We start from the raw sequence: 17,680 nt of genomic DNA on the forward strand, positions 1-17,680 counted from the left end.
TTTCGCCCACCAACGTGGGACATCTTACATCATTGCCCCAAAGGTCCTAGAGCCCCATTTGGGATTGGGCAAGAATTTATTTTCAACTTTTTTTGCCAGAAGTCCAATTCTGACATCTCAGAAATGCCCTGAAGGGCCTCAGATGGAAAAATTGGGTGAAATTGGATTAGGTGGAAATTTCGACAAGATGGATTTTCACTGGAAAACTGTCTCACTGGCAAACGGAGCAAGATATTGGCTTTCCACAGACGTGGGTCACCTTACATCATCGCTCCAAAGGTCTCCAAGCCCCTGAAACCTGCAACTACAGGCTTAGGCAAAAAAACCTTTAACACTTTTTTATACTGAAGTCCAATTCCTCCGAAAATAATGGACTGGTTGCACTTATGCAAGATTGAGACTGTGTGTGGAAAGGTGTGAAGCGGTTCTGATGGTAAAATCCTGCGAATTTGGATTAGGTAGAAATTTTGGGCAAAGTTGGATTTTTACCGAAAAATGTCTTTCATGGGCAAACGGAGATATCGGGTTTCCGCCGATGTGGGACATCTTACATCACCAAGGTCCTTAAGTCCTGAACCCCACCATTACGTGATTAGACAAAAAACATTTTGTCTACTCATTTTTTGTCCAAAGTGCATTTACGGTCAAACTAACGCAAGTGTCAACTTGTCCCTGGAATACCCCAAATTGCTTCCGACATTAAAAATTTGTTCAGTTTATATTTTAACCAAAGTCAGATTTTCGCCAAAAAGGCTCTCGTAGCCAAACGGAGCTAGCTGTCGGGATTACGCTGATTGGGACACCTTACATCATTGGCCTGAACGTCCTCAAGCCTCGAAACCTGCAACTACGGCATTAGGCAAAAACCTTTCTGGATTTTTTTTGCTCAAAGTCCAATTCTGACGAAAATAACGAACCTGTGCCCCACTTGTGCAAGATCGAGACTTGTCTACAAAAGGCTCCAAAGGGGTTCCGATGGAAAAATCCAGCAAAAATGGGTTAGGTTGAAATTTTGGGCAGAGTGATTTTCACCGAAAAACCAGCCCTTGCGGGAAAAGGGAGAGAGATATCGGAATGGACGATATGTCTTAGTGTGTGTAGTTGAGGTCGTTCCACCTGTACCCAACACTCACTGCAAGCAAAACTATTTACCAACAATGAATAATCACTTAAGGTAAAACTTGCTTGCCCAGATGGAGCCTAACCTTCATATTTTTATCAAAATGAAAGTAAGTCCAAAACAACTAGACAGGTGGCAAAACCTCAACAACAGAGCATAAAGAGTTATGTTTTGATTTTATTATTATTCTGTTATGCCAAGAAGTATCAACATTACAAAAATATAATTTCTTATAGTCATATATTTATCTCTTCTTCAAAAATCAGGTACAGTGTATCAATATATATACAAAAAGTATATTATTGAACAAAATTAAGCAAAGGTGAAGTCTGTGGTGGCAAAATCACAAAAAATTATGTCATCAGCAGGTATGAAAACATTATTTAAGAATAACAAGTAATTTAAGGGTGAATGTTCAGCTATTTGGGGAGTTAAAGTATTTATCCTGAAACTAAAATGGTCATCAAAACAACTTACAATCGTTAAAACAAAAGTTGCAGAAAAGTGCAAAAATGTACACAGTGGAAAATAACTTTAGAGCACCCAAGTACAACAAAACTAACCCTCTCATCTTATCAGGTGCATCACACAAAGGGGAAAAAAAGTAATGGAAAACTATCACTACTGGCCATCAAAGAAAAATAACAAACAACTACAATACTTAGCTCTCAAAAACCTCCATCCTTTCGTGACCCTCTCTCCTCACAGTGCTGTGTATGTTGTGTCGGCATCGTGATTCTCCTCTTAATATGCTCAAACTCAGAGGATATGTACCCAACATTTCCTCCCCCGGCCATCCTTTTGCCCCTCAATTCCCCTGGGAATTCAAAATGTGTGAGAAGCATCTGAACCCTTCTTGAACATTCTTCACTAGTCTGAATTATACTCTGCACTCCCGGGTGAGACTTCTGCTTATACTCTTCTTTCCAAGCTTTCAACATGTCCAGTTGGTACCCCTGAGTCTTTTTTGGATGAAAAACGAGATAGCTCACTCAACCACCAACCAATTTTAAGGTTGCTCTTAATGTTTACCGTTTCTACAGCACACAGCAGTACCCTATGTATGACTTGTTGATAAATGTTCATCATGAAAACACGTGTTTTGCTTTTTTCCACATTAATTCTCAGGTAAGATTAATTATACTTATTAATCATGCCCTTAACCACGTTTTCATTGTACAAAACGTGAAACCAGAATATTCAAGTAGTTCGTGACCTTATACACAGTCCGTAGTGAAGTGAAGTTACTACATTCATTCTCTGGTCACCAATTTCAGTGGAAGACAAAAAAAAATACTTATATGATGTTTTCAAAGAATGATATATAGTTCAGGCGACAAGTAGTATTTGCTCTATTGCTCATTGTTAGATTTGATATTTCCTGTTGATTTTAATTCCTGTTGATTTTAATTAATGCAGTTTTCCACGACTGCCTTCCTTATGGTCCTAACTCTTTATGAGGACATAATATATGGGAAAGTTCAAAATATGTTTTGGATAAAGATTGTAGGGAGGGTAAAAGTGATGAGTATCATATTATTTAAATAACAAACTGCATATTTGAATCAACTTCTTTTCATAATTGAATATATTTGAGAAACTTGTTGCAGTGGCCGGGCCACTAAGCTTAAACTCTCACTTGGTCCCAGTTCCCGGGCCACTACCCCTCTCCCTTCTCCCAAGAAAAGTATGAATGGCATTTCACTGCACATACTCCCACGAGCCGCAACCTGTTTTACATCATTGCACTCTACCCATACTTGCTGAAATCGGCAGCACATTAGGTGTACACATCCTTTCTGGATTTATTCATAATAATAAATTATTTGATTTTGTAGTATTCACTTTCTTAACATGTCAAGGAATAAAATAGCCAACTTTGTTGTGTATTAATATTGCTTTTGGTTGAATACATGATGAAAGCTCATAATTATCTGTTAAAATTTGGTCATTATCAGTACTTTTTTCATTGGTGTTAGCGATGAAATTGTTTCACCAGCAGTGGTACCACAAACCTGGAAGCAATCAATATGTTGTATGTTAACGTGGAGATTTTGATTTATAAGTATGGTAATGGTGTGCATATGTACTAAGTTAGATTTTAGTTTGCACAGTAAAGTTTGTTTCATTCTGTTGGCTAATCAGTAATTTATTCACCAGCTTGTGGAATGTGTATTGTAAGGAATAAAGAAAGGAGAAGACAGAAAACTGGAGCAAATCTTACAATATAAGTGTGTTTGCTGCTCTACCACTGCTAGATTTTGAACTGTGTGTGGTGGCACTGGAATTCATGAGAGAGAGACTGAAAAAAATGAATGGCCTTAAAGTCTGGTCAAAATTGATATCTTTAGAAATGATGAGGGTGAATCGTGATGGAATGAGTGGATGGAGGAAATGGGCATCCACAGAGAAAATCCACTGGCATGCAGCAAAATCTGCCATATTTCCTACTTGCGATAATTTTGGGTTTGACCCTCCGGTAATCTACCCTGGATCCCCTGGTGGGAGGCGAGTGATCTGACCACTTGACCTTCGTGGCCCCAAACAAACCAAACCCTTTAAGGTGCTTTTTTCCACAATCAACCACAGAAAATTTATTTGAAAACATTTTGTTGCAGATATTTTCTTAACTCCTAAAAATAATTTAATTTGTGTAAAACTGTTTTGATATATGTTTTACTTTGATTATAGTTTCTAAAATATGCAGTGCTTATTTGGCTTTAAATAAAAGTATTTAAAGCATCTACCTATATGTAAAGATTAGTTTCAATGAATTGCTAGTCATGTACACGTGTTGAAGTTTACTTGAAAAACTGGTACAGCATAACTATTCTAACTTTAATATAATGTGTGCATTGCAAATTTTAAGATGAGATGCAGAACTTGTAATTAAAAAATTAACTTTTTAAATGTTTCCTTAGTTAATTAAATTTTTCCATCCGTACATAGTTACATTTATATTTCTGTTCATCATTGAGCATGTGTAGGATGATATTAGGAGTGCAGAATTTTTAAATATATTTTTCTGTTATGTTTTAAAACATTTTTATTTACTTGTAAATTACTTTTAAGAATTATGTTGGGTACTTGCCATTGCATTGTTGTACTGGTAGTGTGAAATAGACACTAAAAATTTATTTTTATGGTTTTTGAATGTCTTTTCTCTCATGTTGTGGCTTATATTTTTGTTCTTATTGGTGGTACTTTAAAATGTTTCATCTAGTACGAAATTCCACATTAATTGTTCGTTATGCTGAAATTTTCGGGACTAGCTGGAATGGTATTAAATGTTTTAGTTGCATGTGTCACATTTTTGGGTGCTAGTTTTACATACTTAAATTTTGAAGAGTTAAACTTTCTCCATTTGTGTGAACCATGTAAAATCACTGTGTGGACAGAGATAGAAATGTATAAAAATTTTAGGCCCCTCAGGTAGAATGATGTTTTTTTTAATGATGAATGTTTAGGGCCATGTATGGGAATAGTTCTGTGTAGGACAGCATTATGTTGGTTTGTGTTGTGTGACGACGCTGTCACTTTAGGGCACCGACACTGAGAGCGAAGTGACGGAGGTTGAAGTGCGTGTGGACCCTATGTTGTTCCTTTGTACACTGGATGATGCCAGCAGCGATGACGACGATTCGGCAGAAATCTCGAGCCGATCGTCTGGCCTCACGTCGTAAGTGACCTCTCGACATCTCATGTTCGTGCTCCATGTTCCTGCAGAGTAGTGCATGGGTAGACATTTTCCTGTCATGCCCGCATGCTGTGTGGAACTGTCCTATCCAGTAGAAGACTGTGTCAAAAGTAGTTATTTTCTTGCTAATTAGCTTTAGTCCTGGTTGCTTACCTTCGGCTCATAGTGCATTGCTCTTGGCCAGATGTATCGCAATCTCAGTATGAATGTTTTTGTGTAGTGCAATTAGAAGTCGTCTTCTGTGTTCCAAAAAACTTCTTTGCCATAACTTTTTGTAGCATGTAAAAAATGTTTTTCAAGCGATGGCGATAATAATGATTAATTATTAGCCACTGCATTGTTATGTAAAAAATGTTAGTGTTGGGTATATATTACAAATAACTTTAATACGTGGTTGTTGAACCAGTTTCTTGATAAAGGAATATTCTCTGAATGAGCATAGCATATTCTCGTTCCACACTGTGTGACACGTATACAAATTTAGCTCATTCCTGGTTACTCATAATGTCATTGCTGATCAGGATTAAAATATTTTTAATGAATGATAGTAACATTCATTATTAATAGTTTGGAGCCTCTATATGAATCCTAAACTGTTATCAGTAGTGAAACCTACATGATTTATTATCGTTTAGCAAGTGGATTTTTGTGTTCTATTTGGAAAGTTTACTACAGTAAATGCATGATATCATGGCTTAAATTGGGAAAAGTTGTTTTTTGTCAGTCATAAAAAGGCGTAAATGTGAGAGCTGCACCCAAACAATGATGCCTGGCATTGTTTGTGCTGTCATGTAACTATGAATGATCCTTAAAACTTCAGTAAATCATGTAGTATTATAGAGAATAAAAATCATTGGGTATCTCCACAAGAGCAGACATTACATGTGCACATATTTTCCCAACACAAATAATGAAATAAAACCATCACCATGAGCATAATTCTAATTTTAATTTGTGCAAAACATTAATTACATCTCTTATTAGATCAAAGGTAAAATAAAAACTTAGTTTTTCATTTCGGACAAACTACATGCATGTCTTGTAGCTATCAATCTCCATAAATTATTTGTGGTTGTATCAAAGTTTATATTTAATTATTTGTTATAAGCCTTTTCACATAGTTTTTTTACAAATGTATTAAATGAAAGTTGTAGCTGCATAGACAGTCTTTCATTAATACCAAGAGGTGTGCAATACCTTATTTGTAAGTTAAATGTGAGTTTGTCAGATCCCTGTCAACTATCTGAAATTTGACTCAGGTTTGATTTCTTTTTTCCCATTCACTTTATGAAGTGCAATGCCTTCCTCCTTGCCTGCCCTGTGACGAGGGAGATAGCGCCCAGGCCCTATGAGTATTCCCATTTTTGCTCGGCCCTGTCGAAAAATGTCCTGGACACTGATTTTGTGATTTGCACATAAAGTCGGTAAAATGATTTGCAGTATATTTGGGGCAAACCAAGCAGAGTGGAAAGGCACAGAAATTTGTGACCACACGCAGACTCCCTCTGTCTTCCTGAGCAGCTCCGTCAATTTTAATAGAATAAATATTATAGTGTTTTGGCCCAGCAATGCTTGATTAGCCCCTTTTACAGGAAACCTCATCCTGAACAAATCACTATTAACGATTCTACCTCAACTAATACTGGCAACACGGGTACGGCTAGACATAAACCTTTATCAGTCAGTGATACTGAATTGTTCTATTCCACGTGCCTGCAGGAGCATTGTAACATACTGTCGTGTTTCAAATCCCAAGGAGTGGGAAATTGTATATCAAAATGTCAGAGGACTGACAACAAAATCTATAGAATTTTCCAGAATCATGTCAACTCCCATTATGATATCATCTGCCTCACGGAAACTTGGTTTAATGATCATATACATTCTCACTATTTCAGTGACCATTCTCTCATCAATAGAAATGATAGAAATGCTTTACTTACGTCAAAAGAACGTGCGGGAGGTGTTTTGATAGCAATGAATAATTTCAATTTTGCATCAGTTCAACAATTACATACCTTTGATTAACCCGGAATGGAAGCTGTTTGGTTAAAAATTAAAATATCCTGAACCAAATTTTTTACTCTTGGAAATATCTTTCTACTTTTAGGCTTTAGAAAAGCAACTCACCTGTTGTCAAGATGTTTTAGTGATACTAGGTGACTTCAATGTTTCTGGTGTAGGTTGGATCAACAAACAAACTACTAATGTCTTGCACACACATTCCAAAATTAGGCACAGTATCTCATTGATTTTACATCTGGCCTTGGACTATTCAATGTAACAAAACTCAAACATCTAAAAATCTTTTAGATATCTGTTTTACCAATTTATCGCAATGTTTAGTAACTTGAGCAGTTTATACACTCATCAAATAAGACTTGTATCATCCTGCCTTGAATATAATAGTTACAATGGACAGTTTTCCTTGCAAGATCAACTCATCTATTATATTTAGGAACTATAAAAAGATAGCTTTTTTGGCCTCTATAATTCTACAAAAAATCATGATTGGTCCAACTTTTACAATTTTTCTGATAACTATCTTGTTGAACAATTAAACATTTGCATGAGTAAAAATATTAATAACTTTATCCCTGTGACTACAAAAAGGGCTTATAATTAAATACCCTCATTGGTTTTCAAGAGAATTAATTGAAGTCCTAAAATCAGAGAAACATTTTCATAAACTTTACAAAAGAAATAAAAACATGTATTACTATTCAAATTGTCCGCTTTACTGGAAAAATTTTAAAATCCAATTCATAGATGGCAAAATTAACTGGACCAGAATGATTTACAATAACAACAAGAATAACCCTAAAAAGTTTTGGCACTATGTCAAACTCTAAAAGTGGATAGTGCTCTATCTTATGATCCATCTTTGTTATCTAATGTTTTACTGAATATTTTTTATAGTGTTTGTCTCTTCAAATAGTAACTACCAAGTTCCTACTTCTTGTATGTGGTATGACACAATTTTTGTTCTTACCATTTTGGAAAGCCTTGTTCATTGGGGCATCAATTCCTAAAAATCTTCCATGTCTACTAGTCCTGATGGAATACCTAATTTTATTCTTAAAGATTGCTCACACTTGTTCCCCTTCTGAAACATTTATTTAATATAAATCTAAGAACTCGAGTATTTGCAAACAAATGGAAAATAGCTAATAACCTATTCACAAATTTATTTATTTTAGTACCAAATTAAATGTTTCTAATTATCGACCAATACCTCTTCTGAATGGTTTTTCTAAAATCTTTGAAAAAATAATTTTTTAAAATTATTAGTTTTCCACTGAAAAATAGAATATCCAACAATCAAGAGGTATGACCACATCTACAAATCCAATAACTTTCCTTAATCCTATCGTAATGAAATCACAAATAGGGGTCAGGTTGATGCCTGCTTTTTTGATCTAGCAAAAGCCTTTGACTCTGTGAACCATGCAGTCTTACTTGGTAAGTTTTTATCTAATTTTTTGGTTTAAGCTATAATTATGTGAACTGGTTCTCTATTTATCTCAAAAATAGGTTTTTGTATCCATTAACAACTGTAATTCTTCGATAGTCAAATATAGTTCTGGAGTACAGTTAAATATGTTCATTGATGGCCTTTCCCAGGTTCTCAATTACTCCACTGGTGTGCTGTTTGCTGACATTTAATAAATTTTCAGAAAAATTATCACTTCAAATGATTGTTCATTATTTAAAATAGACATTAATGAAATTAATGATTGGTGCAAACTTAATGTTGTTACTCTCAACAAAGATAAAACCAAAATTAAAATCTTTTACTAGGAAATTTTTGTCTATTTAATATGATTACAAATTAGACAACACTTTGATTCTCAAATCCTTCACCTTTATAGAACTTGGTATTATTTTACGTGGGTTATTTTTTTTCAACCTCCGATCGGCTGTAATAAAAAAACTGGAATGAATTGGGAAATTATTTTAATGTCAAAAAAGAAACGTACATCTTTACTCTATTTTTCCACATAATCACCGTGGAGATTGAGGCATTTGTCGTACCGATGCACAAGCTTTCCAATACCCTCTGCATAAAATGATGCCTCCGGCCTATTCAGCCACGTTTTAACAGTGCCCTGCAGTGTGTTTGCAGTTTCATTTCTCCATGGCATGCCCATTAATCGATACCCTAATCGCTCGTACACGAATCGACACTTCTTGTAGTGTTTACCCCCTTCCACCAACCATGTGGAGCGGCCAACTCACACCTCAGTTGAAGATGGGAAGTGTTTGATCACCCTCCTTACAGTCCGGATTTGGCACCGAGTGACTATCACCTTTTCCCCACGTTGAAAAAGTGGCTTGGAGGACGACACTTCAACACCAATGATGAACTGCAGAGCACTGTTAAAACGTGGCTGAATAGGCAGGAGGCATCATTTTATGCAGAGGGTATTGGAAAGCTGGTGCATCGGTACGACAAATGCCTCAATCTGCACGGTGATTATGTGGAAAAATAGAGTAAAGATGTACGTTTCTTTTGACATTAAAATAATTTCCCAATTCATTCCCGTTTTTTTATTACAGTCGATCGGAGATTGAAAAAAAAATAACCCTCGTAGTTTCTGAATTATATTATCAACCGCATATTAACTACTTAATCACAAGTTCTCGAAGAACTCTAGCCTTAAGTAAATATATCACTTTTTACGCTACAAATTCTAATTCTATTATTTCACTCTATTTAGCATTAATAAGGTCTAAATTATAATACTGTTAAATAATTTGGAACAAAATTAATATATCCGTCGAAAGCATTCAAAACCAAATAATCAAGCTTATTAACCATTTCAGCTACCCTTTGTCAATTTTTAAGATATACCTGATTTGAATTTTTTTGTTGTAACTAAACTATTTTTTTTTGAATTTTTTGTGTGGTAATAATCTTATACTATAATTATAATATTGATGTATACTTATTTTATAATAATTAATAAAAATGAAATGAAATTTATTCATTTCATAGCCATAAGTATGATGTCCCCTAGAATGTAGCTATACTTTAACCCACACATTCAAGGTTTGATAAACTCCATGTATCATTGAGATATAAATTGTCCACGTCAGTGGACGAATATACTGAAAGGGTTTCAATCTAAAACAATTTCCTCAACCTAATTTAGCTTCTCTTTCAGACTGCAGAGCATGCATAATTCATGATCGCGTTTCACCTCGAGAGTTCAAGTTGGTTCTGGACTTAACGTGCGTACTGCACTACAGAGGAAGCATCTTGTTCAACATTCTGGGTGGTGATGTTGCCGCTCATGACGTTGTGTTGGAAGTAATCAACGAAACTGACTACCGTTACCCGAGACACGTGGAGTTTCCACAAGTTCAGCCTTATTACTGCTTGACATTTTCTTAAGAATGTACTTGGCTGTAAGATTTTTCATTGTGATTTTTAAAACTCAAACTTTGCTTAGTTAGAAGAAGTTACTGTTTTATATCTTGTGTTTTCTGATGGTAATAGTACTAGATTTTCACTTTTAAGGTCGTAGACCGTAGCACATATCGATTGAACAGTTTTGATTCAATCTTCCATCTTATGGACCTCTATTTTGAAGACTTTCCTTGAGGACTGCTTCTCATTTATAGCCGTACTGGATCCCTTTTTTTAGGAGGTGATTTAAATATGTCCATCTGTGCTAGATCTAATGATATAGCATTATTTTGGCTTAAGAGGAACCTCCAGAAGTTGGGTTGAGCTAAAAGTAGGGAGTTAATATTGCTAACACACTAAACAGACAATACAAAACAATAGTGTGTTCATGCAAACAGGACCGCACGCACACACGTCCGTCGTCTAAGAACACACGGCCGCAACTGACACACAACTGGTATATAGTTTTAACTGGAATACCAAATGTAAAAATGTGAAATGTTGATTGTAACTTTCTAGAAAACATGAAACACAAAACTGAAATGAAGACAGACCATAATGATAAACTCTGAGCATACTAAAAACTGTAACAGCGCAGTAATACCACTTGGCGGCCAAGGTAAACAGTCAGAATCCACAAAAAAAAAATTCTGAACACAAGAGGTTTGATTGGTGCCAGATTACAGAATGTTTTGAATAATGGAATGTGGAATGACTGATGAATGACCTTTACAGTAAAACATTTTACATATTTTACTTTGTGTCAGTTTAGGTAATATACGTATGTTTTTGTTTTTATATTTATTCTACATTTGAGGATGTAATGTCATGGCATGCAAATTCATTTGTAATAAGCATCTGCTGGCGAGAGGGATAAAGAGAGATGTCTCGACAAACTAACTAGGCCAAACAGTGTGAGTGTAGACCAACTCCAGGCATGCCGTGTATGTTTTCTAATGCTAAATCAAAGGTGGGGAAGTAAAAAAAAAAATAGTAAGTTTTTACAGCTGTCACAAGTGCTTTACAGGCTGTGAACAAAATATCAAAATTATTTTGTGGCTATGTTTAATATACAAAGAAAGGGACATGAATTAAGTACATAATTTGGTATTACAGTATTTCTGTAATGAGGCATTGTGTAATGCTTACCTCAAGAAAACTATTTTTGATTGTAAATTATGCACTTTGTACATTAATGTTTATTGTAGTTTAAGATTTTTAAAAAATGTAATGGTTTAACGTATATTAAGGTATTGAATATACCAATTTTTGATACTTAAATTTTGGTTCCCCTTGAAACCTCCTGCTGGGTCAAACAAAAATTAACCAACAAAAATCTTAAAAGGGCTGAAAAGGTGAATTGCCAACAACAAAATTCAGCACGGGTGGTTATCAGGAGAAATCTGGGACAGATTGCAATGTCATACACAATGTGCAGGCCGAATAAATTTGTAAAGTACCTTAAATTCATTCCAGGATAAAGGGCCTTAAATAAATTAAATCAGAGATGAAATGCAGTTGCCCTGGACAGTAAACTCAAATATATTTACATAAATGTAGAAACAGCCTGTACATTGGCACATACAAAAAAGGACTAAACATTAAATTCATAAAAATGCTTAAATACATTACATACAATCTCTTAAGAGCTTTGCTCTATTAAATAAATAAATTTTAGTGATGTGTTTGGGCTACTGAGCCGCAAAACCAAAATTCAAAATAGTCTTCTTGCAGGCACTTGCGGCACTGTCTGTACAGTTGTATAATATTTACGGTTACTTTATTTAAAACAAGTTAGGAAAAATAGGCCATAATATGTGTAGAAATTTAAATGATCAGAAAGGTTGCTTTTCTATTGTCGCTTGTCTGTGCATCGTGATTTTCTCCGCGCTTGTTGCTTGCTCCTGTGCACATTTATACGATGCACTCACTGCGCTTCTCTGCTACCTTAATGCAGTAATTCTAACTACTGAATGTTCTTACCATATGCGGTTATAAAGAATCGCATATTCCCAAAAAGTCCGTAATTGTTTAGGTTTGTGTGAATTATCTGTGCATAAGCAAAACGAGCAAATTTAATGCCCGCCTTTAACGAATAAAATCCGCTCACAAAATTAGGTCAGCAAAAGGGAGAAGTTGCATGAAAAGTTCAATCAGAATGCAGCGTGATAAAGACAAAGTTCGAGGAAATGCAAAAATCTAAAATTTGCGAAAGACTCCATGAAATTTTAATATTGGCTCTAAACACACAAGGCATTCTAAATTTGATTTTTAAAGTTTAAGTCCACTGTCATTGACATGACTGCCGAGTTGCATGTTAGCACAGCTGACAGATCGCCCTCTCTTGTAGAAGCAAATGAAACAGAGCGTTGCACTCTCGTACCAGCTAACAAATGCAAAATTACTGGTTTCCACTTCCCAGGCTCCCAGTCTTGTCATGAAATGAAAGGTAATAAAGATGTCAATGTTTTTGAGAATTTAAACATGTTCCAGCTAGTGCACAGCAACACGTAAGATGTTTGCCAAGACTTAAGGTATGGGCAAAATGCTCTCGCTTAAAGTTGATTGGAGCTACCACTTAACTTCTAAGCACCTGCTGGCCTCGCAGGCTTGATGATTGGAGTCCTGTAGCTCTATTCAGCTTTGATTCAGTTGACCTGGGTGGATCACTGTAGCTCGCCCCGCGAATAGGCCGGACACCAGCTACCAGCGCACACCGCAACCGACGAAAGACAAAATTATACTGATGTGACCGCTGCTCCCTCGCGTTTAGCTTAGTGGTTGTCCCGCGATGCATGCCCACCGCAGTGAACACCATTACAAACCTAGTCAAAGCTCTAGAGTTAACCCGTATATGCAAACAATATGACAAAATTTACTGCCAATCAGGTATGTAACCAAAAAAAAACAAATTTTATCACACAATTTTTCCATCTTAACATATTTTGTCTCCTGGTAACATCATATTCGGCCTCTGCCTCAAAACATTCCAACAAGATTAAGAAATGAAAACAAAATTTTAATTTATACCAAAAACCAGTCTTAGTTTAAGCTTTAAATTTTAAGAAGTTGACCAAAGAAATTAAATAACTACAATCATAATTAAAGCAAAATTTACTAAGAATTAAATATTAATACAAATAAAAAAATTGGCACGTTTACATAATGCCTTACCCTGGAATGAACTATGGCATAACTCGAGCGAGTTTTGTCACAAATAGAAATTGCATGCAACCATTGAATCTTTTTTCCTGGTTTAATAAACTATCATGTTATTCAAGGGCATGTATGGTTAAATTGAAAAGGTCTTTATTTATGTTAAAACGTGAGATAGTTTTTGCACGGAAAAGCTCAGGACTGTTATTGTGGTGGTTGTTTGTAGAAACAAATTTAAAGTTGAGTGCAGTGACAGTGTCTCAAGGAACCAGACTAAGTTGAATGCAGACCTGGACCTGTAGTTAATTTCTGTAGCCTTGTAACTGTGTGAAGTGTGTTTTGTGTTTGATGCTACAGACTTGAGGAGAACCAGCTTCAGGAAACGCCACCTCCGTCACAGCTACCCGCTCCGCCTCCTCCCGTGCCACCGTCAGTCGATAAAGAGACCAAGCCTTACCGCTGTTCCATTTGTTTGCGTGGTTTCAATAACGAAATAGGTCTTCAGAACCACCTCTGGAGCCATTTGCCTTCTGAACGACGTGTGCTTTCCACATCTGACAGCAGCAATCATCCCCAAAGGTATTTATATTTGCCTAAAATTAGTGAGCATCTGGTGTTCGCTATGTGAGAGACTGTGAAGGTGATGAAATGGTTTTATCTAATAGTATGGTAAAGAAATTTTCAGTGTTTTTTGGAAATGTGCGCAGGACGCTAGTTTGCAAAATACTTATTGTGGATCGAATAATCTTATATTACCTTATTACATGTCAACATTAGCCTGGTAATACAATCTTGAATCAAACACTTGAGGCACAGATAATCACAGGAGTCAAAGAAAATAATTTGAATTTCAAGGTTAGTTTTTTGGTGCTCAAGAAATAAAATTAGCTTTTAATTAAATACAAAATTTTTAAACTTTTTAAAAATTATTTTCTACTGAAACTATACACCAAATAAAGTTTTCTATGTCTTTGAGGTTAGTTTTCAATTGAACCTTGTTGTCACAATACGTACCAGATAGTTTCATAGTTATAGAGCCAAATCAAACTTTGTTGCTTTATCCAAACAGAAGAAAGTTCACTGCAATATCTGTGTAAGTTTTATGATCTGAGACTTAGGCATCTACTGACTGAAATAAATTCATATCTCTGTGTAAAGTATTGAAAAATTTTCACTAAAAGCAACTAAAAACTGTCTTTGCGTGGGAATTTTACTAAACTGTAAGAGCCATTTGTCGATTTATGCTTTTTGGTGACAAAAAAGACATAAAATTTGTTCTTCTGTGGTATCAGCTTGTTTGTAGGATGCAAATATTGTAATAAGTTAATATTTAAACCATAAAGTAATTCATTTTCTGGCAAAAAACCATTGAAAATGGACTTTGTACTAGGCACACCTTAAAGTTCAAACTAAGTACCTGACTAACCCTTTTAGCTTCCATTGTCAACAGAGGTTGTATATTCTGAAGGATCAGTAAACTGAATTGAGTTTTTGGTAAGCATTATTTTTGGTTAAGCTATAAGTACCTGCTTTTTATGGAAACTTAAATGTAATAAAAAAAGGGTATTTATAAAATAATTAATTTGAGATCAATAAAGTTTCTCTGCAGTTTAGAAAGTGTTAAAATTGATTTCGAATTTCGGCGAGATTAGCTCGTAATTGCATGCAATGCGTTTCAACATAAACCTCCATTCAGCACTTGCGTATCATACACAACCACAGTATACATGGTACACCAGTGAGATGTGATTACAGATGGCATTAAATAATGCCTGCCATAAAAAGACACAAAACAAACCCGTTTCATCTCATTTTCACCTATCTGCCCAATATGGGACTATCCAGTTTTTGGCTTTGTGAAGTACCTTACAAATTTTTAAAACAACAAATAACACAAAGTTTCAACAACTATGGGTTTAATGCTATTTGTGCTAGGCATGTAGATAGTTATATTATGTTATAAAAATATTCTTTCCATAATTTAAAGAAGGGAAAGCACTTCCCTGGCAGGCCAGCACTATGAGGCTAGGCACGACCCTGCTGCCAGCTCACTGCTCTATGAACACTAACCCCAACCCAAGTGCACTGAAGCTTATAAAGTGTTAACTACAGTAAAACCCTCTGAAGAATATTCCACTTAGAAAAATTGATTTTCTAAAATTGAAAACAATTTAGCACTGTACCTATAAATACATAAAAATTTTCCCTTTTAACAAAATTTATCTGTAATAAGTTAAAAATTTCAAAGTACCTTGAGAATTTTCTGAACAGGTATTTACTGTATAGTTTATTTTCAGTATGCTTATATTTTTTGATGTTTAGTCATGTTTTACTATGTGGGCCTGCATGAAAGTTTACTTGAAAAGAAAAAAAAATTACTTTTAAAACAATATAAAACCGTGTTTGTGATTATTTTTAACATCGTTAACACAACACATGGGTAAAAGTCAGCATTTAACAGATGTTTGTGCTCAGCTTACACAAAACTGAAAGAGGGTTAAAATGCAATTTTGTCTTGATAAGACGTTCTCACCGAGGCATCACACTTGTTAGAAGACAGTTGTGGGTTAGTAATCACCTATCGGCATGAGCACAGAGTCTGTATCGAAAGAGTTTCACAACCCTTGATGATTACATACCCACCACCTTATGTTGCGAACTGTGCACCGTAAAACATCATTCCATTTCATAGCTTGATAAGTTCTTATTTTAGTCGCTTTTAGTGTTGTGCGGCTGGCAGGAGTGTCTGTGTTTACGTCCAGAATGAACAGACAAAATTTGCTCTCTTACACCTGTCTCCTTACCTATAATAGGACGTGACCTTGCTACACCCTTATTCGGCCCTGGTACCCTGCAAAAACACACTACAAAACACACACAAAATATAGTTAGGGACTTCCTCAGTAAAAAGTCTTCCTATTGGCTACAACTACTTTTCTATGATTGCCCGGTCAGAGAACTTCCCCATGGTCCTGGCGAATGTCTTTGTCTGTTTTTAACACATGATTCAATTAATATATTTTTATCATTTCGGTGCCATGGCATCGCACTTTTTTTTGTTTTTTTTTGTTTTTTTTTTTAAGATACCACTGTCCCATGTTTTAGAAACATCATAAACATAATATGAAATACACACATAAAAATTTAGTTACAAAAATGACATTTCAATTAAATAAAATACTGGAAATCACATTTATAAATAGTAACTTAGTCAACTTGTGAAAATTAGTAGAAGTGTAGTTCAAAGTGTTTTATGAATAAAAAATAATTAAATATCAGAAACTATTATAAAAATATTAACAATATAAAATACAATTTGAAAGTTAGGTCTCCATGAAAATTAACTGACATGATCAGCTGATATACAGTCAAACCTCATTAATACGAATCCGCTTAGTACGAAATTCCCGTTTAAACGAAGTATTTTCACAGTCCCGTGAAATGAAGTATGTTTTCCAATGTTATTCAGTACGTTTAATACGAAATACGGTTAATATGAAATACGAAGTTGTTCTGATTCCTCAAGTTACTGTTTACATGTATAAGTAAACGGTTAATACGAATTTCACGGGCAAAGTTTAACAAAACATAATCACGTATACACAATTATGTAAACAAACGTTTCTCCAAAGATGTATGTACGTATCGTACAACACAAAATGGTTGAAAAACAAGATGAAAAGCGCAACTCTAGTGGTGATGATTGTAACTAAACTAGCAAAAAAAATGCCGTTTTGTAAACTGAAAACTAAAAGGAAAGTACTCTATAGCTTATTTATATTAGTCGGAAGTGCACATACGAAGTTGAGATATCTATGGTAATAAGTTTCGGTATTTCCTTTTGTGTGCACGTGTACTATAACCTACATTTTACCGTTTTTCTAGTGTAAAATGACTGCAAAACGTAAACGTAATGATCTAACATTGCAAGTAAAGCTTAATATTATAAAAGAATTTGACAATGGAGGAAAAACAAAAACTGAAATCGCTAAAGAATTCAATATTCCGCTCTCGTCCTTGTCGACGATACTAAAAAATCGTGAAAAAATTGAATTAGCTTTGACGAGTTCTTGCGAGTTATCTAGAAAAAGACTGCGTGGTCCAAAACACGAAGAAATGGAAGCTACCTTGTTACAGTGGTATCAAGAAATGCATGCAGTAAACTTGCCAATTTCTGGCCCAATGATACAGAAAAAGGCAGATTACCTAGCATTGAGGTTAGGGATTTCGGACTTTAAGTTCAGCAGTGGTTGGCTACAAAGATTTAAAGATCGCAACAATCTTGTTGGAAAAA

At 35.1% G+C, this 17,680-nt stretch overlaps 1 protein-coding gene across 4 annotated transcripts in view; it reads left to right on the forward strand.

Annotated features, from left to right (window-relative positions):
• The window catches only part of LOC134529097 (zinc finger protein 534-like), an 83,485-nt gene that overhangs the window by 50,665 nt on the left and 15,140 nt on the right, over positions 1-17,680 (forward strand). For all 4 annotated transcript variants that reach the window (XM_063362826.1, XM_063362827.1, XM_063362825.1 and 1 more), the window contains 2 exons: positions 4,663-4,799; positions 13,744-13,965. In XM_063362826.1, the coding sequence (XP_063218896.1) occupies positions 4,663-4,799; positions 13,744-13,965 (359 nt within the window). The remainder of the gene's footprint in view (positions 1-4,662; positions 4,800-13,743; positions 13,966-17,680) is intronic.

This window comes from Bacillus rossius, chromosome 2, assembly GCF_032445375.1.
Source record: "Bacillus rossius redtenbacheri isolate Brsri chromosome 2, Brsri_v3, whole genome shotgun sequence".
Taxonomy (NCBI): Eukaryota; Metazoa; Arthropoda; class Insecta; order Phasmatodea; family Bacillidae; genus Bacillus; species Bacillus rossius.